General features: G+C 44.9%; 1 protein-coding gene across 1 annotated transcript in view; it reads right to left on the minus strand.

Annotated features, from left to right (window-relative positions):
- Positions 1–15,339: 15,339 nt before the first annotated feature.
- The window catches only part of gpr4 (G protein-coupled receptor 4), a 32,921-nt gene continuing 21,941 nt past the window's right edge, over positions 15,340–26,319 (minus strand). The window contains exons 2-4 of the mRNA XM_035153455.2: positions 21,309–22,052; positions 19,343–19,607; positions 15,340–18,453 (exon numbers count right to left, since the gene is read on the minus strand). Coding sequence (XP_035009346.1) covers positions 17,732–18,453; positions 19,343–19,607; positions 21,309–21,437 — 1,116 coding nt within the window. The 5' untranslated portion in view covers positions 21,438–22,052 and the 3' untranslated portion in view covers positions 15,340–17,731. The remainder of the gene's footprint in view (positions 18,454–19,342; positions 19,608–21,308; positions 22,053–26,319) is intronic.

Consider the following 26,319-nt stretch of genomic DNA (forward strand, 5'->3'; position numbering starts at 1 on the left):
TCACTTCTCTCACTGGCTGCTGGAGGGAGCGGCTGACGTCACAGGGCCGCACGGTGCCTTCACGGGACGCGCGTAACACTCGGGTTTCCCACGTGTTTGAGACGAAAAGTGCGACTCGAGAGCCCCGCGTGTGCGTTATAGTGCAAATAAGACCCCGAAAAAACACACACCAGGGCGATGTGGACTAAACAGGATATCGTGATGTTCATATAATTGATAATAACCTCGAATAAATGTCACATTGTTGTTTATCTTAACAAAAATCCCATGAAGATCAATTATGAGCTTCACCTTCAACGCAAAGCCATTTTATTGACATATCGCTAATATCACTTTTTATAGAGTACTTCTCAAAAGACACACAAATAAGTTTACATAAATTATAACTGGAAGAATAGAAAATCCGAACGTTTGAGAATTACCAACCATTAATAATATAACAATAATAAAAACTAGAATTAGGTAAAATTAGGGAATGCAATTCACTTGATGTTTTAAGATTGGATTCAAAGTAGCTTGTGTTTCTCTTAGTAGAGAAAGAGACCAAGACAATCACAATAAATAGAAATACAAATGAAAAGGTTGTGAAAATGCAGAACACAATATTAGATAGAATATGTAAATACACAGTAAAGTATATGAAGCAAACAGCAAGATAAAGCTAAATATAAGCTTCAAGTGAAAGTCGAGCAGAGCAATAAAACGATGTCAATAGATTATCGCAATATTCATCGATAGCGATATAATGAAACTTCAATATGTTTATTGGATATAAATACATGTTGTAAGCACAGCGACACAGTGTAACACATAATTGCTCGACCCGGAGATTTGTCTTCTAACTTAAAATAAAATATGGTAATTAAACAATGTAGATGTTAGACGTATCACCAAAGTGAAAGCTAAATAAATCTAGCAAGTCATTGAGTAAAGAGGATTCGTCTGCCAAGGCCCAACAGTCCCTTAAAATGTAACCAACTTGTAAATAACGCACGTATCAGTTCCCTAAATGTTATTCTTCTAATCTGTTATTCTTCCCATCAAGTTATTCCCTGGGAAACCGGTGAAAAACACCATTTTGCAAAAACAAAATTCCTGCACCGACAACAAAAATGACCGAGTTCCTCCCCGATACAAACCAAATCCTTCCACCAAGTTCCGTAGAATCCGCTTCTTCTATCTCGCTGACAAACTCACAAACACAGAGAGGTGACAACACAACCTCTTTGGAGACAGATAGGCCAACATGATTCATAACGTGAGATAAATCCCGGCTTCCTTTTGGGCCTGTAGGGGGCACTCACACTCACACCAGCCCAAGCTTTCTCGTTTCCCACGACCCGTGAAGGCGTCGTGAGAGAGAAAGCCAGAGAACCAGAGGGGGAGAGAGAGAGAGAGTGAGAGAGGGGGGATAGAGAGAGAGAGAGAGAGAGAGAGAGAGAGAGAGAGAGAGGCTATTGGCCGAAGACAGAACGAGCAGCACTCGGGTCCACCCGCCGGTGGAGTCACATGATGGAGGAGAGAGGATGCGGGACTTTGCTCCGTTACCGTCGCGCCAAATGCAATTAAGTCTGAAGGTGGAAGCTGAAGGTCCCGCTGCCGCCGCGTGGAGGTCCGGACCCGGCGTGTGTCTGCGGACCCGAGGGCCTGGAACCCACCTGGAGCTCACCTGCACTCCCCCGTGACAGCGCGAGGAGGAGGAGGAGGAGGAGGATCCGCCTTTTCTCGTTAAAGCCATTTTTTTTTACATTTCCAATTAAACACTTTACTTGTGGGTGTGTGATCTCCGAAAGGTTCAGATCCCACAGATTTTAGTTTTAGTTTCCAAAGCACGTGACAGACCGTGATGACCCCGAGGCCACACTCCGCCCCCCACACACCCACACATACACACCTGTCCACCTGCACTAACAACACTACACGTTTAGATGATGAGCACGATGTCACTATAAACACTGACACTACAACGGAGGATGCGTGAAAGCTGAGCGCGCGTCCTGCCTCACCTGCCCCCCACCCCACCCCCAGCTGCTGCGTGACCCACCTGTGTGTGCTGCGCCTGACATCTCTGCGTCGCTGTGCCTGGATGTGAAGAGGGATCCTCCACCACTGTGCTGTCTGAGAGAGCTGTACCCGCCTCAGCCTTCCCTCTCCCTCTCTCTCTCTCACACACACACATACACTCACACATTTGCCATATTCTCACACACACTCCGAGAGACACACACACACACACACACACACACACACACACAAATACCTTCTACTCCCTCTCTCCTCCTCTGTCCAGTGGCGTACAGATGCAGTGCGCCCTCGGTGCCTCTTGTAGATTGTAGTCAAGGTGACATTGTGCAGCCTGTGTACGCACGCACACGCACGCACACGCACGCACAAACACACACACACACACACAGAGAGAGAGAGAGAGAGCAGCTACCTCACACTATTTCACATCGCCATGAGAAACGCACCGGTGAGCCAGGCTCCGGCTCTGGAAATACGTGGCACATCCGAGGCAGATGGATTGGGAGCTGCGGTGTGAAGCGGACTCTGCAGCAGCAGCAGCGGCGGCGGTGGGGTGGGGGGAAGGCCTGCACGCCGCCGCCACCTCTGCACGAGCTGCAGGGAGGAGAGGGGCGAGCAGAGCTGCACAGATGGTGATGGATGCACGTGCGTTTTGTACGTTTGGAGCAGGAACACAGAAATCGTGTGGAGGAAGAAGTGTGAGGGGTCTGGAGCAGCCAGAGCAGCCAGAGCAGCCAGAGCCTCCACACTGCAGCAGCAGCAGCAGCATATGGAAAAAGTGAAGTCGCCCCATAAGCAGTAAAACACACAGGCTAGCAGCATTCTTTGACTTTTTATTAGCCTGGGCCTATGAGCAGATGTTAGTGAAATGGTTTTTTAAGAGATTTGGTTCCTCAAACTCCTGTTCGGCTTTGGACGCTGACCCACAGCAGCTTGCAGTCGCCACAAGTCAGTCTGGATCTGAAAGAGACAAGCGCTGGTCACAGTTACAGCTCAGTTTTTCCCACTATGTAATAAGTGCAACAGTGGATGTTATTCACAGAGCCGCACATTGGGTCAGAGGGAGATTTTTCCAGTGTTGGATTTGTTCATTTTCATTTTTCAAAGTGATTGTGGAATCCTCAGTTTCTGGGATGAGAAATGTTTGGTCGTGAGTCAAAAGCACAGAACAAAGGAAGAAGAGCTTCAGCGTCAAGTCTCAAAACTCAGAGGATAAAAGGAGCTTGTTAGATTTGAGCTGGTTCATAAAACACGAGCAGGGAGATACATGTCCATCCTGTTTGGATTCTGTCAGACTCTGATGACCTGGAGTGAAGTGTTGGGGGTTCCTCTCGAGAGCTGCTCACACTTCTTCTCCCTGCGGAGTTCAACACTGTTCCAACAGGACCCAGTGGGTTTCTGACACTGGGTCGAACCTCGACTGCAGCGAAATGGATTTCCAGGTAAAATCAGCTGTGCTGCTCACACATGTTGGGCCTCTGCTGCCACCTGCTGCCTATCTATAGAACAGCAGCACATCGTTTTAGGTTAAACAGTTTTCTTCCTCTCTTGGTTTTAACTTTATGTAAATGTTTGGTCCTTTTCTTATATATAAAAGGCCAAATATGACAGTGACTGGTATAATTTTATTTGCACTTCACTTCATCCCTCACCTGCAACTCGGAGGTTTTATGCTTTTAAGGCCTATGAGACAAATTGTGATTTGTGAATATGAGCTACACGGATAAAATGTGACTGATTGAATATTTCCTCATCATCAGTTGATACTGACTCATTACAGATATACTGGTGCTTGGATACAGGGACAGTTTGTTTTCAGATGTGCATAAAACTGCACAACGATTATATTTTGTAGGCCGTATGTTTATTACGCATATTTCCAGTTGGGCTTGGAATCATTAAAAGGGGGAATTCTTCAGGGTCAGTGCAGATTGGTGGAGCAGCAACTACAGCAAACAAATAGACTCAAGACTCAAGTCGAGCTGCAGCAAATCACACAAACTCATAGACATCAGTTCCCTTAATATGACAGATCTTGTTTTGTCAAGATCCGTTAATTATTCCCTTCAAATTTTTTTAAATAAAACGTCCTATCTCGCAATGTTAAAGAAAAAAATTTCCTGGATCGGCCCCTTTGTCCAGATCTGCACCAAAATGTAATGGGTTTTCTTTTGGCTCACGTCCCATCATTCCACATAGTTTACTGTTTTCCTGGGAATTTACATATAAACCAATGGACGGGGGTGAAGACAGAGGTAATAGCTCTTCCAATGAACACATCAACGTGCAAGTATTATTATAGGACAGATTTAAAGTTTGGTACTTTGTTAAAAATGTACCAAATATTTACAGTTACTGTCAACTTGACAAATGTCCTGTTAAGTAATCATTTAAAGAGTCTCTGCGAAATAAGAGCCAATAATATATTATTCTATCAGCTCCGACCATGTTGCCTCACTGCAGCTTCCAGGTTTACAAATCTCAATGTGAGAGGAAAAGAAACAGATCTGGTCCATGTCCAGTGTTTTGTCAACAGCATCTACTCACAGTGCAAGTGAAGGACCCGTCCGTCCCCTCCCACTCCTCAGGTCCACGGTGAAGTCGATGAAGAGGAGGAGGCCCGACCACTCTGAGAGATCCAGAGGAGGCAGGTGCGACGTGTTCCTCTTTATTTCTGTGGTTACAAACGTCCCTCATGTCGTGAAACTGATTTATGACCGAAACCAACTCGACCTGAGGACACTGGATTATAACTGTACACGTTTATATCTACTACTACTATTATTAATACATGTACAGATGTACATATACAGATACTGCTGTCATAAAGCTTTCCTGATTATTTGACTCCAGATATTTTCCAAACAAAGGCAGTTAAGATTATATTCTATATCATCAGGATGTCTGCAGGTTTCAAAAGTTAAATCTAAGACTTTTCAAGACGACAACAGATTAAATTTAAGACCGTATATCAAGTGCGACTGATATGAGGGAACATCACTTCTTTCAAATTGAATTAACCCTTTAACAAAGTAAGGACAGGGACAGGAGGTGTCCTTAGTCTTTCCCACAGCCGAGCAGAGGACACAGAGATCAGCTCCATCGTGGTCTAGTTTGTAGTTTTATTACAATGTGATAATATCTGCATCACTGACAAAGAACTACAACACATGGACACATTGCAAACTACATGTGCCCAAAATATTTGTCTTAAAAAAATAAAACAAATGATCAAACATCATCTTTTAACAAAGGCATTTTGAGGCCTAAATTTCCGATGATTTAATTTGTTTTGACACCACGGAAAACCGTTTTATTCAACATCTTAAAAGTGCAAATGTTCCAGTGGAAAATATTATTCATAAGGGACCAAATTCAGCCAAATTACAAACAACGCAATGAACTTTCTCATTTAAAAACAAGTCTCCTTCACTTCTCATAAACAAATTATGAGATTTCAGTGGCTCCTTTAAAAAACACAATAAATAAATGCAGTTGGAACTCCGTCATGTTGAAATCTTACATTTGAAAAGTTCCGTTGCCTCCGGATGATGCACATTAGTATGTAAGTGTGTGTGTTATGGTAATTTTGGACAGATGGTGGGGGGGTCGGCTGGGTGAAAGCTCATCATTCCCCTGCCTCTGCTGGAGGTTTATGAGCTTTCCCATAAATCTACACCATTCTCTGCAAGCTGTCTTTAAAACACAGCTCTGTGCGTGTGTGTGTGTCTGTCTGTGTGTGTGTCTGTGTGTGTGTGTGTGTGTCTGTGTGTGTGTCTGTGTGTGTGTGTGTCTGTGTGTGTCTGTGTGTGTCTGCACATCATGTACATGTTTGGGAGATGGTCTTTAATTCTCAACCAAACACAATTTCTCTCTGGATCTAAACTTTGACCCTATTAAACTCTTTATTTAATCATTAAACAATCACTCAGTTGCAGAGTCTCACGTGCAGAAGAAACCAAAACGTCCCATTTCGCCATTTTCGTTAAGTTATAAGGAAAATTCTGGATCCGCCCCCTGATCTGGAGCAACACTCAAATTTAATGAGTTCTTCTCTGACCCAAACCGCTTCCTCCTGCCAAGATTCATATTAATGCTTCCAGATTTCTTTGTGCCATCTTGCTGACAAACCAACCAACAAACAAACACAACCTCCTCTCAGTGGTAATAAAGCTGAAAAGATGAAGAGGGTGAACCTCATTCTGCCTCCAAGTAGTTTTCCTCCTTCTCTCCAGTATGATTCTTTCACTAAGTATGAGAGAAGATGCTCGGAGCAGGGAACCGTCTCCACCACAGATTGATGTTGATTCACTTGATAAGACTGTGGGTGAAGCTCGGTGATAGTGGAAAGAGAACCGGACACGTTTCCATATTAAAATGATGACTTTTCCATGTCCCCCTCCTGAGAGCTGCTGATGAAGAGGAGGAGCACATGTGTCCCGGCCAGCTGCCGTCACACTCATTGTCCTGCCGCAGCAGATTAATGTGCACGGACGGACGCACATCTGGTCAGGAGAGCCGCTGCGTTTGAGATATTATTCCCTGTGTTCGATGCCGACATCAGGAGGAAATATTAGAGCTGCTTTCTGGATCACATTTGTTGCATCATAAATCTCACAGCTGTGCAGGAATCCATTAGGGAGTGAGGAGGCGATACAGTCCTACATGTGTCATATACTGTATCATATACCGCAGTGCACCTATAGATGAGATCCATTCATACACATGTCAAGAGTTATCATCCTCTAATTGTTTCTGAGGGTTAAGTCCACCTGAAGTGGTAGTTTCCTCTTCCTACACTGGATGGCGCTCTTATCCTGAGTCTCAGCAAATCATGGATCTAAATTAGAAAACTGAGCATCAGGCTGTAGAACCTTTAATAATCCAAACCAATAAAGATCCTGGTGCTTCATAAAACTTTCTGAAAACTAAACTCTGAGTAATTCTGTTATTTTAAAGAGCCTTAACTCTGAAGTACTTTACAAAACCCTGTTAGCCAGTGTATCCATATACATGTACGTTGGTATCTAAAAGAATATTACTTAAGGATCTAAAACTTTTAGTTGGGGGGTTAACTTTAAACTATTTAATTTGAGTTAATAAACCCACATGTACATACTACTGTCTCCCCCGTTACACCACTCCATCATATGAGTAATCAGATTACAACCTCCTTTATGGCCCTGTGCAGCCCAGTAATCCAGCCAGGGGGTGGTGGGGGAGTTAAACACGACGGTCACGTAGATGATATTCTTTTACAACACCAGTTTGTTTGTTCAGCATCGGTCCAGTCTGGGTACCGTGAGAAAGTTCCCTTCTTACTGGTTCTTCAACAGAAACAAATACAAAAAAACCACATTTGTCCTATATGGAGCCGGGGGGGCGCCCGTCTCAGGCCACATCACAGTCACCACAACTTCCTGATGTGTTAATCTGCTTAAATTCTAAATTACAACGGTTATAATATATATTCATATGTTCAGGATTAAGTATTACCCTCCACTCTTAAATATTAAAAATGTTTTTTGCAGTTTAAACTCCTCTGAGGGACTTTGAATTGTGATTTTTAAATCGAGCCCAGTGTCTTTGACATTTCTGTGATTTACAGATTCTGTTTATATCAGCAACTAACTTCTATAGAATCGATATAAATCTGCAATATAAGAAAGCGTTGGTACAATTTCCACCTCACAAATCGCACTAAATTACTTTCAGAGGGGGTTAGGGTTAGTTAATTAATAATCATACAACACTTCCTTACTTATTGTGAAAGTTGAACATTAATTTCTCCCAGAAGAAGAAGAAGAGCACGACGAACGTGATTTTGGACAAAGTCAAAAATATTGAATCGCCTGAAATCCTTGGTTTCCACAAACAAGAGGCTAAAGCATCATTTGGCCAAACAATATAATTATACCACTTGCTGAAAATAAGCCTGGTTATTGGTTTAGAGATTAGATCATACTGGATAGAAAATAAACCACAGCAGAAGCACTGGTCACTAACCCAAACAGCTGGAGCAGAAAAGGGAAACTTTGTTTGTAAACAACGAACGACTTGAACTCTTCTCGCTTGCACTTCACTGAGACTGTTTGTTTTCTCGAGCTGAGGCTGTTTACTCTGGACATTCTCCTCCATGCCCACTGGTTTTACTCTGTTCCAGTCCGAGGACGCTCCAGCCGAACCCACTGCTCATGAGCAGATCACAGCTGTGCAGAGGTAGAACATCAGGAGGGTCCCCCACCCCTGGAAATATCACAGGTTGAATCACGACAACAAGTGTCTTATATGGCTCCTCTTTTTCATATGGAGATATCTGTATTCATTTTGTTATTTTTAGTTTTGCATCTATCAACGCGTCCACTCGCTCGCTGTGAACTCTTCAAACGTTTTCCTGCTGAATTCTCACACGGACTCGCTCTGACGTTTTCCAGACATGTCACCAGATCTGCTGACAGGAACAGATTCCAGAAAACATCCAGAGCAACTGACTCGAACATTTACGTTTTCACGTACAGCCTCTATGGAAAGTTTCAGGAAAACCTCCAGGGTTCAGTGTCTGAAAGCAGCTCTTAGGCCTCATGGTGTAATTTCTAAATTTCCGTCTTGATCTATCTAAATCGAATCCATCAATTTGATCTATCACAGTTTGCGTCTCCTTCCCAGTTCCAGTCTCAGGCCCTGGACTACAGACCCAGTCCTCAGTGCTGGTTCCTGTCCCCGTCTCTAATCTGAACCCTGCTCGTCCAACATTCACAGACCGTGCACTGACGCAGCTGGACTCGCTCTGTCACCACCATGGGGACTATATGTTAACAGGAAGTAGGCTGCCGCTACGCTTCAGGGCTCATCTTCTTATTTCCTCTTTAAACCGACCAATCGCAACACGATTCACACGCGGGACCAGACCAGCAGCTCAGCGGGCCGTCGGGAAACATCTGCAGGGGTGAGCGAGGACGTCAGACACATCTTAAGTAAACTGTAGATAACGGAAGCTACTGGCTGCTAATGTTCCGACCTGCTGGCGGAAGAGGGGACACTTATACAACACTTGTAAAAAAAACGATCTTTGACCTTTTAAAATTCTTTAGAGGTCACTGAAGTGTCTGGGTTTACATTAAGATATCAACAAAACCTAATGTGTTGTTGTTTTTCATGGTATTTGGCCCCGATGTTTATGTTTTACCACGTTGACGGATCACTGAGCCAAAGAATGAACCTGATTGGCCACTTAAAACATAAACCTCCATGTCGGAGGGAACTGAATCAAAGCTCCTTTTCACGAGGATGGAAATTACAAACTTGGTCTCAAAATATTATCCAATTTTTTGTCAATTTGTCAGCAAAAGAGCAAATCTGTCCAATCTGCTCCAAACTTTTGAGAATGAAATGTAATCCAGCGAAGTCAAAATCAACTCTACAATTCAAATTCAAAACAACGTTATTTTCCCCCCGGACGGTAATTCTAAGGCACAAAGAAAACAACGCTGACGTCAGTGCGATAACCACAGACAGTTAAAAATCAGTGCAGTTTATTAAAATAATAAAGTGAAACATGAAATAAACACGTGCAAATTTAGAAAACAACTTTAAACAACAATAAATAAACTGTTTGGGCCATTTATCCTCATTCTCACATTCAGCAGAGACCCAGTGGTGGTTCACTGCAGAATCACGAGATGTTAAACAGGTTTTCTTGGTCACAGGGTCGTGAGATAATCACACAACAGTGTCACGAGAAACTGCTTCATAAACATTAAGAAACAATGAATTCATTCTTACTCATAAAGACAGGTCAGATTCTCCAGAAGCTCGAGGCCGATGAAGAGAGATTTGGAGTTTGGAGCATTTTCTTTACACCAATTTAAATCTAATACCACGACCATCTCTGTTTGCAGATTCATTATCATCATCATTAGTCGATAAGTAGAACGGCTTGATGCTGCTGTATCCCCCAACCCTCCACTATCAATAAACCATTACTGACATCATGTGTGTCCTAGCCCTGATATCACCCACCAAGATACATTATTTTAACTACAACACTGACTCTAACCTTAACCGTAAACCTAGTTATTAATTCAATGTGGATCCTAAGCAGAGAAGTAACTGCACAACGCGTCCCCCACAGAGAAACTCCAACACTCGGTCCTCACAGAGATAAACAAACGCACAGACACACAAACGGAGACAAAAGGACACGACGCCGCCTCCTGTGAATCTTGAAGATTGCAGCCACTCGGTGAGTCACCGCTCGATACTGGAACGGAAAACTGTAAATCACTGAAGCAATTTCACCTTTAGGTGCACACGGATCTGTTTATAGCTGCAATCAGCAGTAATATGTGATCGCCTCCGCTGCAGAATCCTGCACTCTGTGGAAACAGCTCCGTCTCTTCTGCAGGTGCTGGAGCATTTTACTGTTTCTGAGGTCTGGAGACTGTTTTTCTCAAATAATCCTTCTTTGTTTGAGAGGACTGCGTCAGATTTGACATTAGTGCATCGTTAATGAGTAAAAATAACAGATGCTACCATCACACTTGGTATTTCTGGGTTACAATTCAAAGGATTACTAAATTGACAGTTTTAATATGTTGCAACAGAAGGAAATAAAATGCATTTCAAGTCTGTTAACCAATCAGCAGCCCCCAGCCCGTCCACATCTGTCAGCGGAGGGTCCAGAGGTCGTACCCTTGTCGCTACGCACTCAGTGACCCATCGGAGGGCGCCAGCTGTTTCCTGCGCTGTTTCCTGCGCTCTGTCGGTCGGTTCCTCAGTGAACTCCAGTCTCTTCAGAAACTGTGCGGCTGGGAAATGCTTCAAATGATTATAAGAACAAACTATGTTGATACGGAGGAGTTTGCTGAGAAGAGTCTGAAATGTGCAGGCAGCTGCTAATTGATTCAAATAAACCAACTCAAGGTTCAAATGTTCATGTTTCTGATAAGTTTGGTTTTAATTAGTTATTTGATGAAATTAAAACCGTTGCAGATAAGGGGAAAAAAACTCCTGAAGCAAGTTTCATTCCATAAACGCCATGAACATTATAAGACAGATTTCCAAATATCAGGTGAATATTGACTCATCATAACTCGTCAATAGTTTTTCTGTTTAGACGCTTTTCAGCTGCATATCTCATATCTGTCTTTCTTTAAACCCACATATTTATTTTTACACAAACTGCTGGTTTACGATCTCTCTCATAGCTAAAGACACGTTGATACACGGACCCCGAACGCCTCCTCCTACGCTTTAAAACGTTCACACACGTCAATCAGAAATTAGGACTTTTGTTCTCGCCTCCCGCGCAGATCACGATACGTGGTTTGCATCCAAAAGAAATGTGAGTCTGTTTTCACTGTATTGTGCGTTTGTCTGGGCTGTTCAGGGGCTGAGGACCTGCTTCGTCTGCCAGGGATGGAAATACAACCCAATGAGCTCCTAATGAGATTAGAACACGCATCTTAAAAATGGATTCTGGGTCAGATTGGTCACAGTTGTAGGAGGAATAAGCAGCTCACCAGGCAGCGAGCAGCATTAACATATGGATGAACGTGCATGTGTTTGGTAGGAATGAAGGATTTTATGTAAGGTTGAATAATATTTTGCACAAACCACTTAAATAAGTCTTATTGGTGCAATTTATGTTCAAAACCAAGTGGGTTAGTAGATAAACCTGTGAAAAGCTTGTTTGTGGAATTTGTGGTTCAATTTGAAATCAGAGCAACATCAGATGTTGAGTGAAAATGGTTCCACCATCAATAGTGATGGAGGGATGAAGCGATGGAGGGATGAAGCGATGGAGGGATGAAGCGATGGAGGGATGAAGCGATGGAGGGATGAAGCGATGGAGGGATGAAGCGATGGAGGGATGAAGCGATGGAGGGATGAAGCGATGGAGGGATGAAGCGATGGAGGGATGAAGCGATGGAGGGAAGAAGCGATGGGGGATGAAGCGATGGAGGGATGAAGCGATGGAGGGATGAAGCGATGGAGGGATGAAGCGATGGAGGGATGAAGCGATGGAGGATGGCGATGGAGGAAGAAGCGATGGAGGGAGGCGATGGAGGGAAGAAGCGATGGAGGGATGAAGCGATGGAGGGATGAAGCGATGGAGGGAAGAAGCGATGGAGGGATGAAGCGATGGAGGGAAGAAGCGATGGAGGGATGAAGCGATGGAGGGATGAAGCGATGGAGGGAAGAAGCGATGGAGGGATGAAGCGATGGAGGGAAGAAGCGATGGAGGGATGGCGATGGAGGATGAAGCGATGGAGGATGAAGCGATGGGGATGAAGCGATGGGGGAAGCGATGGAGGAAAAGCGATGGGGATGAGCGATGGGGGATGAAGCGATGGAGGGATGAAGCGATGGAGGGATGAAGCGATGGGGATGAAGCGGTGGGGATGGCGATGGAGGAAGCGATGGAGGGATGAAGCGATGGAGGAGCATGGAGGATGAAGCGATGGAGGGATGAACATGGAGGAAGAACATGGGGATAAGTGGAGGAAGCGATGGAGGGATGAAGCGATGGAGGGATGAAGCGATGGAGGGATGAAGCGATGGAGGGATGAAGCGATGGAGGGATGAAGCGATGGAGGATGAAGCGGTGGGGATAAGCGATGGAGGAAGAAGCGTGGAGGATGAAGCGATGGAGGAAGCGATGGAGGGATGAAGCGATGGAGGGATGAAGCGATGGAGGAAGAAGCGATGGAGGATGAAGCGATGGAGAAGAAGCGATGGAGGGAGAAGCGATGGAGGGATGAGCGATGGAGGGAAAGCGATGGAGGATGAAGCGATGGAGGATGAGCGATGGAGGATGGGCGATGGGGATGGGCGATGGGGATAGGCGATGGAGGAAAAGCGATGGGGATGAAGCGATGGGGATGAGGGTGGAGGATGAAGCGATGGAGGATGGCGATGGGGATGCGATGGAGGAAGAAGCGATGGGGATGAAGCGATGGGGGACGATGGAGGAAGAAGCGATGGGGATAGGCGATGGAGGATGAAGCGATGGAGGATGAAGCGATGGAGGGATGAAGCGATGGAGGGATGAGGCGATGGAGGATGAAGCGATGGAGGGAAGAAGCGATGGAGGGATGAAGCGATGGAGGGATGAAGCGATGGAGGGATGAAGCGATGGAGGGATGAAGCGATGGAGGGATGAAGCGATGGAGGGATGAAGCGATGGAGGGATGAAGCGATGGAGGATGAGCGATGGAGGATGGGCGATGGAGGAAGGCGATGGAGGATGGCGATGGAGGATGAGCGATGGAGGAAGAAGCGATGGAGGATGGCGATGGAGGGATGAAGCGATGGAGGATGGCGATGGAGGGATGAAGCGATGGAGGGAAGGCGATGGAGGGATGAAGCGATGGAGGATGAAGTGATGGAGGATGAGGCGATGGAGGATGAGGCGATGGAGGATGAAGCGATGGAGGAAGAAGCGATGGAGGGATGAAGCGATGGAGGATGAAGCGATGGAGGATGAGCGATGGAGGATGAAGCGATGGAGGATGAAGAATCGAGGTCCAACGATACCCCCTAACTGAGTCAGTGTGACGAGACTTTTACCTAAAATGGAACAAACCATCATGACAAAAAAACGTCTTTGGCACGTCCATGTCCCAACTGCTAACATGGAGGAGGTCGGTTTGGGACCTATACTGCAGCCAGCCACCAGGGGGCAATCACGATGATTCTGCTGTCATGTCGTCCATCTTTATATGAAGTTATAATCAGTAACATGTATGTGTGGAGTTGTGTGTCGCGTGTGCAGCTGCTCTCAGCTCTGAGGAGGATTCCAGCATCTTTCAGCTCCCTGTGGTTCTGTGACTCTCATCAGCACCGTTTCCAGACGCTCGTCCAGCAGCAGACGTCAGAGACTTAACAACCGACAAAGCGGAGGATTTATCAGCCCAGCAGCCAGAGAGTTTCCTCAGGAGTTAGTGGAGAAGGAAAAAAATCCCATTTCGTACCCGTCAGCTTTATGGAGGTGAACCGCTCCGGCTTCAGCTTCAGCTTCAGCTCGACTCTCAGGATGAATCTGAACATGAAAGTAACGGCACGGCCCTCGTTCATTGTCCGGAGGTGATTCTCCGTCTGTACCTGGTCGTACATCGCTCTCATAATCAGGTGAGCTTCTGATAATGGCACCGTGGCCTCTGGTGGGCTTCTATATATAGACCTATAGCAGAGGTGACTAGTGAAGCATAGAGGGCGAGAGGCAATGTTCCCCCAGAGAGAGAGAGAGAGAGAGAGAGAGAGAGAGAGAGAGAGAGAGAGAGAGAGAGAGAGAGAGAGAGAGAGAGAGAGAGAGAGAGAGAGAGAGAGAGAGAGAGAGAGAGAGAGAGAGAGAGAGAGAGAGAGAGAGAGAGAGAGAGAGAGAGATGTCCTTTCTCTCTCCTCAGGAACACTGAGGCATAAACGTTTTGCACTCACATGCAGTGAAACTTCCTTTACTTTCCTCCTCGCTCAGTTCCTTTCTCCCTCGTCTCTCTCACACATGCACATTATCTTGTATAACGCAGCGTGCACGTGTCCGCCCACAACAACAGGTCGTAAACACAGGGTTCCTCCTGATGTGCAGGGTAATAATGGAAAGGACACACACCGGCACACTGTTAAAGATAAGTGCACGAGCGCACACACAGGGCAACTAATTGAAATACATGCACACACACATGCACACACACACACACACGATGTGCACGGCTCTGGGAGTGGACAGCAGGACCGAGTGGAGAGTGAAGAAGGTGACTTTGTGTTGGCAGCGTCCCAGATGCTCTTCACCAGCGGCTGCTCGTGTGTGTCTGAGGCGCAGAAGATCTGCTGCAGCGCTAAAGTCGACGTGACGCCTGCTCGCAGTTTGCTGCTCAAACCACGATAAAGCCTCAACATCGCTCTCTCCTAGAGTCAAAGTGTCGTTGTGAAGAAACCAAACCTCTCGCACGTCTCCACCTCTGCTAAATTGTCAATTCTGGACATTTGAGTGACATAATTTTGGTGTTTTAATTTGAGTTAAAGCAGCATTATTATATTTTTTTACCTGATTAAAATGAGTGTGATGGTTGAGTGAGTGTGAACATGGAGAATGTTTCCTCCTTCGCTCCCTGAACGTCTGTTCTCTGTAACTCTGGTGAATTAAAAACCAGAGTTTATCTCCAATATTCAGCAGGAAACTGTTAAAATATGAAGAATTCTGAACATAGTTCGGTGGATTTGTTACAGCAGCAGCTCTTCAAACCCGAGGGAAACTTCTCCGTCCCCTTTTTCAATGTTGCAGATGCTAAACAAACAAACAAACAGGAAAGGATGTGAAGTTTCAGATGCATAATTTATTTCTCTTGACACTGTCGATCCACTAATGCACATCATGAAGCCTGGTACCTCTTCTCCGAGACACAGATTCCACAAGAAAAGCAGCGGCACAAACACACAGCAGCGTTTAGGGCAAAACCTGACGAGCTGGAAGTGTCCAAAAACGAAACAAAAAAAAACCCGAACACAGAAACGCTTTCATGCCGAGACAACGTTAAAAGACATTCCCATCCCTCTGATGGAATAGTTGGCAGGTGGAACTGCGGCTTAGAGACTTGTCTATCACCATGAGCTAATAATACTGCACACAAGGAAAGTCAGTATGTCGTAATGTCCGATCACATGAGGGCCTCTTGTAATGTTATAATGTTTAATCCAAAACTACTTTGATGACTTGAAAAGCGTGTGTAGGATTTATTTATTCCTTTGATCAGTATTTAATCACATGGAAGGATGAGGACACTTTGTTTTGGTCCAAACCTACAGAATTTGTTTGTTAAAATAAAAATTGATTCCAACCAAAGGAGGAGTTCCTGCTCTGGATCAAAGTAAAACCAAGGTTTGGTTCGTTTGCAGTGAATGTTCAAAACCAGCAGGGACGGACTCTCACACGCAGCTGAATTCACGTAAAAGGTTTCGGTTTTAATTTGACGTAAACAAGAAAAGAAAAAGAAAAACAACATGGCTCACATTAAAGAAGAAACTTCATTCTGTCACAGTTTACGAGCTGAGGTACTTCACACTGTTTCCTTTTAAACACTAACGAAACAGTAAAGACATTTCCAACGAGCATTGGAACAGGAACCTGTTATTTCATTACACCTCTGTTCTTCTGGTATCTTCCAAAGTGGCAGCTTTAGGTGTCCAACCCCCAAGCTTGTCCCGCTGGATGTCCAAACAGTCTGAGTATAAAGGGGTCGTCCTGTCAGTGCTCGCCCATGCAGAGGGCGTCTGTTTAAATAAATCCACTTAAATATCAGAGGACGTCCTCCTGGGCATGAATGAGTCCTGGCACAGTGATACAAATTTAGCTTGATGGCTGCAGGGCTGTCCGCTGGTCTGTCGTTCTGTGGCGCCAACGCTGAACCAGTTCAACATCTACTGGGGGGATTGGCATGAGAAGTGGTGCAAGACATTCATGGTCCACTGAGGCTGAATCCTCAGGAGTTTGGTGGGGCCCTGACTCTTCATACTGAACCTCCAGCAGACGAGAAATTCCTCTGGTCCAACGCTGCTAGTGCGGACCTCAAAATCCAATGGACACAGCATGTTGATATGATGACATCAGCATGTTGATATGATGACACAGCATGTTGATATGATGACATCAGCATGTTAATATTATGACACAGCATGTTGATATGATGACACAGCATGTTGATATGATGACATCAGCATTCAGTACAGCCGTGCACAAGTAATGTAATTCACTCCTCGTCGACAATACTGCGGATATTTTTTAGAAAATTTAAAAAAAAGAAATCTGTCCACATGACTTTCATTTTATTAAATATCGAGACGCGAACACAAAAACGACTACAACATGCATGCTGGGCCAGTAGGTGGCGATAAAGTCTACTTCAACGATCAGTCAAATACCAGTGAAGAACATTGGGAGCATGCTCAAGATGCCGGTGAATGAAATGTGGTGCAGCGATGCTAAATATGCCGCCACTGTCGTTGTGGCCTCTGGCTTGTGAACAGTGGTAGCGAGCGTGAAGTAAACTGCGATGTCATCATTTCTGAAAACACACGGATACACAGAAACCAGAGTTTTGGAAAACCGGCACGTTTGTAAAGATCTGGACGTTTTGGTGTGGACGTGAAGCTCGAACGCAGAGGAGCAGGTTCGTTTTGCAAAATATCCGCATTAGTGTGAACGGGGTATGAAACCAAAAGCAGCGATGTAGAACTGACCCTGACGAGCTGTCACTCAGAGATACGTCTAATGGCCACCGGACAAAAGATAAACCTTCAGGTCTTCAGGCGCCACCTTCAGGCCAAACTTCACATTCTTTCTCCTCTATTCATAAAGATTTAACAATTACAAAGCAGTTTTTTTTATCATTTTTCTTTCCCCCCCCAAACAATTTGAGTTTTCTGGTGTGTATTCATTATCTATGAGCACCTATCCCACTGAGGCTCTGCACAGGAACTCCCCTCATAATTGGCATAAGCATTTTGCCGGGGCTGCTCCCACGGCTACAGACTGTGCGTCCTGTTTACTTCATCAGTGCCACCGAGTGGAAACGTTGACTCTAAGGATCTACAGCCCCGAGTGTGTTCTGATTCCAACCTGTCAGACCAGAAGAAACCAGGCGTGTTGGGATGTTCCTCCTCCCACTGACCTGCGCAGTTTGAACCCGCTACTTCCTGTTGCGGGTACGAGTCACTTCCTGACACTGAGGATGGTCATCTGTAGACACTCTTCCTTCAGAGCCACCAGCTCTGTCTTGTAAGTGCTCGTCTTGCCACTGTCAGCATACACGCAATGCTGCTTCTTCGCCGCTAGTGGCGTCACCATCGTAACCGAACCGGCATTCAGCACGTCGCCGTGCGCTGGTGAGGAACAGGAGCCCTTGTGGCAGGCCACAGAGATCATCGCTGACAGGGCCCGGCCGACGTCGTGCCGAGCGCCCTCATTGACGAAACAGTACAAAATGGGGTCAGCGACACAGTTTAAGCTGGTCAGCGCTAACGACACGTGGTACGCTGCGTACAGGCTCTCCTCCGAGCCACAGTCACACGGCTTCCTCAGGAACATGACGCTCCGCACCAGGAGGAGGATGTGGTACGGTCCGAAGCACAGCAACACAATCAGGATCAAACTCAGAGCCAGGCGCTGAATTTTGGCCTTCTCCTGGCGTTCAGTTGAGACGTTGCAGCGCACTGCAGCGAGGATCCCTCTGTAGGCCACCAGCATGGCCGTCCAGGGCGCCAGGAAGCCCAGGAACGTCCTGTAGAGGTTCATCCCGGCCACCCAGTCCTGCATGGGATACTTCTCAAAGCAGAAGGTGTGGTTGAAGCGATCCTGGAAGAGCTCGTCGTGGAAGAGAGGAGCCGAGTTGGCGACGATCTCGATGATCCACACCATGGCGCTGACCATGACGGCTGCAGGACGTTCAGAAGAGGAGAGAGAGGAACATTAGACTTAATGGAAACTTTGATTCCTTTTAGCCTGTGTGAAAACTGTACAGAAGGAAAAACTGGTTTCACAGACACATGAAGAGTTGCATTTATCAACCTAAGAAACAATGAACACACTGTTCTTTATGAAATTAAAACTCACTTTCCCTCAATATGAAGTTTCCAAAAAGATGCTTTAGCAATTGAGTGAATGTGTCTTTCTAGAAAAGTTCCTCTGCTGCCTCGTTTATGAAATAGGCCGAAGGGCACATGTCATTAGATCTTATTAAAAGTAATGACTCGTTCAAGTATTTATTTATCAAAACATCATCTGACATTTAAGTGATCTTATCTCTGCACAAAGTGAATTTCCTGTTGCGTCAGATTTAGCAGATGTTAAGATGCACCCCACCCCCAGGCTTGGCAGCGGCATCGTTCTGGGACATAATCATCAAATTGAAATATTTGAATCATGTGAAACCACGATGGGATGCAGGGTCGGATTTGAAACTACTGACTGTTGCATGATTGGAAAATCCCTCTTTTCTACAGATGAACGTTTTATTTTAGATTCGAAAATCAGTGTCATGGGATTAACCCCTTGAGATGTTTCCTCTGGTTTTCGAGGGGGTTCCGAACATTTCATCACCTCAGAAAACCCTGAAACGACTTTAGTGCTTTGAACTAGAAGTATGAGAAACGATCACATCACACTTGTTTGACTGTTTTTACATATTGTTTGTTTCAGGATTGTTTTTTATTTTACTTCATGGTTTCCAGACAGAACTTTTACTTTTACCAGGGCCCCAAGCTTCTGGAAAGAAACCCTTATTTTCCCAAGTGGGTTTATTTTAAAGGCGTAAATCATCTTCACCTGTTTTGATTCGTCGGACCTTGGCGAAGCGCATAGGGTACGCCACCGCCAGGTACCTGTCCAGCGAGATGCAGCAGAGGAAGGCGATGCTGACGTAGATGTTGGTGTAGAAGATGAAGCCGAACAGCTTGCAGCTCTCCTGACCGTGGATCCAGTCATCGTGCTGCAGGAAGTAGTCGATCCACAGAGGCAGAGTGGTGATGTAGAGGAGGTCGGCCACCGACAGGTTGATCAGGTAGATGCCCAGCTCGTTACGTTGACGCACCTGGACGGAGGAGTGAGAAGAAAGGAAATGAGAAGATGCTGGGATGGGAGAGCGTGTTTTAATTTGTTCAGGGCTCTAAAAGATATAAAAAGATTTTTCAAAGGGATTTTTCCTGGTTAATAATAATAATTATAATAATAAAATAATATGAGGCCAACTGTGTTTTTCCTCTTATGCAAACGTTTGAAGCAAAAGAGAAATTGAAATGCCGACCATTCGATGAACTCTTTAGCTTCCTGAATGTGAAAATCATAGACTGTAAATAAAGATGGACGACATTGATCGCCCCCTGGTGGCTGGCTGCAGTATAGATCACAAACCCCGCCTTCTCCATGTTAGCAGATGGGAAATGGACAAAACTAAAAAGTAAAAGGATACCTTACATAATATTTTCTCAAAGATGGTTTCTGTCAGTTTAGGTAGTTATTTGTTCAAGTTTGGTTTAATACAGTTATTCGATTATTTAAAAACGATTGCTCCTTTGATTGGTCACATTTTGAAAACCTCTCACCTCTTGAAGAAGTTGTCAGGAAGTTGAAGTTCTATAAAGCCGTTATCGCAAGTAAATAATAACTTTGGTTTATCAAAGTTAGGTTTGCTTTGAATTGTTCTTTAATATCTCACACTGACGACGATATTCCTTTAAAAACACACAAGTGTAAGATAAGGACTTATGACCACAGTGAGGACTTGTAAATAAATGGCCAGATATTGTGGAGGAATCCGTTCCAGCTCTTCTGATGATTTGTCAGCACTAAACTCTGCAGCCACACGGAGACGGCTCCGTTTCTCATGTCGATTGATGTAACAATGTTAATATTTAGGCAGAGCTGCCCTGATAAATAAACAGCACGCCAATTCTGTTCATGTTCTGGATTCAGCTCAGGTGGTTTCTCAGGAATCAGATCAATGTCACAAGCACTGGAGGGTTTCCTGTTACTACAATAACCAGAATGCACCTGTGATCCAGTTCCCCTCGGCTCCTCTGAGACGTCTTCACTTGTGTTTTTGTTTGAAACGGTTGTTGAAAGTTGATAGAAAACGATATTGACGCACAGATGGAAACTAAACAATAATCTAATGTTGAAATGTCGTGTTGAAAAAATACGTGTTAGTGAAGTTTGAACGAAAAGTCAAAGTTTGCTGCCAAAGCAAACTGACGCTCGGTGGGAAAGTGTTTGGTGCTTTATGGGAAAAGATCCTCCAGGAGAATAATGGACACGTTTCTTTGGACGATGGGAAATCGAGCAGTTTTACTTTACAAATCTGTAATTTGATGCATGACTCATTATACGACTTTCCTTTCATAATGAACTGACTGAAAACGACCAGTTTGTCTAATGAGCGGCCGCACAAACAAATCCAAACTGTTTACAGACCAACAACAGCAATGACAAGTAATGGAGGGGCTGATGCACACCAGTGAGGTTGTGGGACGCCATTATTCCACCATATATACTTAAATAAAGTTATTTTTAATTTAATTTAATTGAATATATACTTATTTTTCAAACTATATGAGCTTATAAGTCACATTCACACGTTTCTACATGTAGTTCAGACATCATTCGTTCTGTATCTTGTCCCCTGACACTTTGGAATGCAGACTGAAGTCCATCTTTATTTACAGTCTATGGTTTGAAACTGTATTTCTGTTTGTGTGTGTGTGTGTGTGTGTGTGTGTGTGCGTGTCCTCCTCACCTGCATGTAGGCCGCCCACAGAGCCATGCAGTTAGTGGGCAGCCCCAGGACGATGACTATGATGTAGAGCGTGGGCTGGAAGAACTGGTCCACCTTGCTGTCCACCTCACAGAACGAGATGTTGCACATTGTCCTGCGTGGAACACTGTGTGTGTGCGCGTGTGTGTGTGTGTGTGTGTGTGCAGGTGTGTGTGACGTGCTCTCAGCTCTGAGCGTCTCTCTGCAGTTTCACTATATTCCAGCTCCAGCAGTTGGACAGTGACATGCCGACTCTGGCGTCCTGCTCGCCGACCACGCGGCCGCAAAAGATGGAGTGACGGGAGAAGACAGGGCTGTCACCTCCGGGGCATCTCATGGTTTCTGAGAGGACCGTCCCTCTTGACCCGAACGCTTCCCTCAGTGTGATGGAGGAGAGGAGGGGAAGAAAGGCAGGAGGGATAAAATGTGCTGAAATGAAAGCTGCCTTATCAACGCTGTGCCAGGCCTCCGGCGCCTGGACGGGACCTCATCAATCTTTTAGAGATAAGAGGTCTGCCAGGGCTGGTGAGCTGGGGAGCGGCCGAGCACCAGTGTGTGTGTGTGTGTGTGTGTGTGTGTGTGTGTGTGTGTGTGGGTCTGTAGGTGTGACTCAAGGTCCCAGTGACACACTAAACTCCTGAGGGATGCTCGTACTCAAACGCAGGAATGACTTCACAGAGCTGCAGCACTTGGCCGGAGACAGGTCGTCCATTTGCCTCCAAACATCTGCAGGAGACAGAGACACAGACGCTGTTCGTTTATGATTCTGTAAAATTACAAGTCAAACAAAACAACGAGCACAACACGTCTTGTCTTGTGATTCTTTGATGCCCACACTGAGGAAGTTATGTTTTCATCTCTGTCCCTGTGTTTGTTTTTCAGCAGGATGACACAAAACATACTAAATGGATTACCACCGAAAAAAAAGGCAGATCTGGGAGTTTTTAAAATCACTTTCTTTAACATTGTGAGATAAGGGCGTTTTTTGTCTTGTTTTGTTTTTGTTTGACATTTTCTCAGATTTTCCCGGGAAACAAATCATCACTGATATTTATGAGTGTGTGAGAATTAAACAGAAATCTTGGTCGAGTGCTTTGCGGTTGCGCTCTACTGAGTGTCAGTCTAGTTTCAGTACGACTTTCAACATGTTGCAGTGATGTTTATTATCTACATCAATGATCGAAGCTAGTAAAAAAGTGATGTGAACAACAGCCGCTCAACTTTGTGTTTCAGGATCTCACAGCTTCTTGACTAAGGACCATGCAGCAGTGTGTAGCCACTTGCTTTGGTTATTTGAAATTAATGCAATGTTTTGCATGGTGAAAATAGATCATTCAAATCAGCCTCGTATAAACTCATCTCCAACTCATACAGTCAAAACCTTTCTATTTATATACATGGGTTCTGCTGCCTTTAACTTGCAAATGTGTGGCATTGTAATATCATCACAGATAGATACTTCATTGATCCCGGGGTAAATTCAGGCAATCAGTAGTAAATAAAACAGAGCATAAGAATAATAAAAGGTCAAAATGAGTCATAAATAAGTTCACTGCAGTGAGATGAAAGTCTTGCCACCAGAACTACTACAAACAGTCACTGGAAAGAAGTTTGTGCCAATGGAGATGTTGACAATACAAATATTTTAAGTATAAGTTGAATGAAAGACACAAGTAACCGAGTGTTAAAGATAAGTAACTGAAACTATACCAATATAAAAAGTATAAAATGAAATAAAGATAAACACAGGCAGTAGTGCTGACAGTCTGGCAGCCTAGTGACATGATTCATGTTTAAGGAGCTCCAGTGTTTTCTGTGCAGAGAGATGAGCTTTTTAACTTTGCAGAACAGAAACAACCTGTAAACCACACGAGAGAAAAGAGACAAACTGACGAATCGTCACACGTCTCCTCCAGGAAAAGACAGAAGACGGATGGACTGACACAGAGCGAGGCCGTGGAGCCCATTTATCTGAGTGACAAGCAGAGACTCTCAAGCATCTGGTCCGATAACACAGAACATGCTGACACGAGCACGAGCAGAAACACAGAGTCCAGGACATACGATAAGCACAACGTAAGCCTGCACGTAAACATGACCTGGATACACATGTACAGAGAGAGAGAGAGAGAGAGAGAGAGAGAGAGAGAGAGAGAGAGAGAGAGAGAGAGAGAGAACACACTCGTTCACTCCTCAACTTCTCACCTTCCGCCCTGAGCTCACTCCCTGTTTATACGTCTTGGACCTCGACGTGAGTCCACACATGCTTTCAATCGCTTTTACTCAAACATGTTCTGAAGCGCCGGGGAACGGACCGACTGGGGTTTATGTGTGTTTCAGCTTCTTCTCATTCCTTTTATAGATTTCAGGAATAGTTGTGAAGGGTTTTTTACACATTTCAGTGGGAAAGTTTACGGGAGAAAGAGACTGAAGTTGAAATGAGAATAAAGAAAAGCAGGAGGGTTAATGATTGGCTCGTCTAAATAAGCTGTAGATGGACTAACACGATTTATTTCTCCCTCCACAGTGACGTCATGATTCCAACCAGAACTACCTAGATCAATAAAAGCTTTAGATTGTCTTTCTATTAATTTCAGTGACTATCTTGGAAAATGTATTTTTTTCGAACCCTGTTCTTCTTGAACTTGACCTTTGACCTTCGACCCATCAGCTTCAAAAGTTATTAATCTGGAGATTCACTCCTGAATCAAGCTCGGAAAAGGAAAAATTCATCTCTATATGCGTTGTTGAGTTATTTCGTAAACACAAACAGGTGAAAATATTCATATTTATATTTGAATTGTGTCTCGTGTCAAATTCATGTCTACTCGTGGTTATCGAGCGGTGTTTCCTATTTTTAAAAAAAAAGGGCGAGCCCATTGAGTCAGAGTTCCACTTCCTGGTTACCGGTCAAAGGAGGAGCCGCAGAGTCGTCTGTCCGCGTACAACAAATAAAGATCTGTGACGGAAACAGGTTCAGTTTCTGATAATCTGACAGCCGCTGGTGTGGAACAGCGACTTTGGGTTGAGGCGACACACACACACACACACACACACACACACACACACACAGACACACACACACGTGAGGGCTAAGTGAGGTCATCTCTCCAGTGACCTTGTCAAATCGCTCCTTGTTGGGGAAACACCCGCGTTGATAAGCTGAACCACAGCTGCGATCTGTTTTCACACACATCACCACCACAGAACACACACATCACCACCACAGAACACACACGTCTCACTGCTCCAGGTTCTGATTGACCTGAGTTAGAAACGATCTCTTCTCTCCTTCTTCGCCCCAAAAGGCTCGTTTGTGTTGTCAGGATTCCACGTGTTAGTGATATCTGGTCGCCGCTCGTCGGACCGGAGGTGAAACGTCTTGTTTTTCCTTCACACGGCTCCAAACGTCTTGTTTGCATTGTTGGGATTCCACATCCAAACAAGAAAGTGACGATGTCTCGTTGAGGAATCTGAGCAGAGGCAAGAACAAACTTTTTGTTTTTGGCCTTTTAGGGAAACTTCACTCCTCTGAGATGTTCGTGGGATCGTGATCGTTTGCAGCGTGAACAGATTTAACTGCTGCGTCATGCTCAGGGTTTGTTTTAGTTTCATTTCAATTTGCGTTTGTGTATATACGTGTTTCTGTTTGTCGTTAAGATGAAGAAATCCCATTTTCATGACTCATTTGAACATTTGAACCGGTGAATGAAATCCTCTCACGCTAGGATCATAATGTCAAAACGGAACAATTCTGATGAAAGTACCGAAAGTATCAAACTTATATATTCAAGCTTTCCTTCGGGGACACAGGGAGAAGATGGAGGAAAAGCAAAACGCAAGACAAGAAGAGAAACACAGACAGACGTAAGAGAAGAAGACAAACTAATGCAAGGCCTGGTTTCTCTCCTGCCTTTAACTATAACTTCATTTATCGCTGTTGGTAAAGCAGGAGCTGAGATTCGTCCATTTAAATACAAACATGTTGGATCCTGAATCCAGTAACTTGGGACACGTCTGACCGGAGTTCACACAAAAACACGACTGACACCCGGTGACACAGGTTCTCAGTGAGCATCCCCTGTGTTTTCTTTATTCACCCTGTTATCAGTGTGTTTGATCAGATCTTAATCACGCAGCGTTTGCATGCGATGGTCACACACATGCAACTGTGTGTGTGTGTGTGTGTGTGTGTGTGTGTGTGTGTGTGTGTGTGTGGAATGTGTGTGTGTGTGTGTGTGTGTGTGTGAAATGTGTGTGTGTGTGTGTGGTTTGACCTCCTGGCATGAACTGATTTCCATGAAAGTTTGTGGAGGGGTGGGGCCCGAGGAGGAGCAGATCCAGGACTTTCTCTCACGTGGCGAGTTCGGGTGAATGCGACGTTCCAGGCGCTACTTGATGAAATTGTACTTCAGAATCTGCTTTTAATGATTTTTCTTTAATGCATTAAATACTCTTCCAACTCACATTCGCACTAATGGAGAATTTAGGGTAAATGGTAAATGGTTTGTATTTATGTAGCTTTCCAGCACTTTATCATAAATCAATCATAGTCTTAGTCAGGTGCAATTTGGGGATGGTGAATAGGGGAGATAGGGATTTGCACCGCCGACCTTCTGGTTAGTGGACGACCCGCTCTCCCTCCTGAGCCACATCTGCCCAGAGTCACAGAGTCTTCCCCCCCCACACAGTCTGCAGGTGGACTGTGGGGGGAAGCTGGAGAAGCCTGAGTAAAACCTGTGCCGACACTGGGAGAACAGACTCCACACTGGGAGACACTGGCTGAACCGGGGTTCGAATCAGGAGCCTTCACCTCACTGGGTCCTTTTCTTTATTCAGCTCATCACTTTGCTGAAGATGCTTTAAGATAAATGACTCAAGGAAATCCTGAGATAAGAGTAAATATTTCTCTGAAGTGTTTGATTTCCGTTCATTTGCAGAAACAAAAGTGTGCACCAGGCGTCAGGGTGTGAAAACACTGTCGTTATAACAG

Source organism: Hippoglossus stenolepis, chromosome 4 (genome assembly GCF_022539355.2).
Source record: "Hippoglossus stenolepis isolate QCI-W04-F060 chromosome 4, HSTE1.2, whole genome shotgun sequence".
NCBI lineage: Eukaryota > Metazoa > Chordata > Actinopteri > Pleuronectiformes > Pleuronectidae > Hippoglossus > Hippoglossus stenolepis.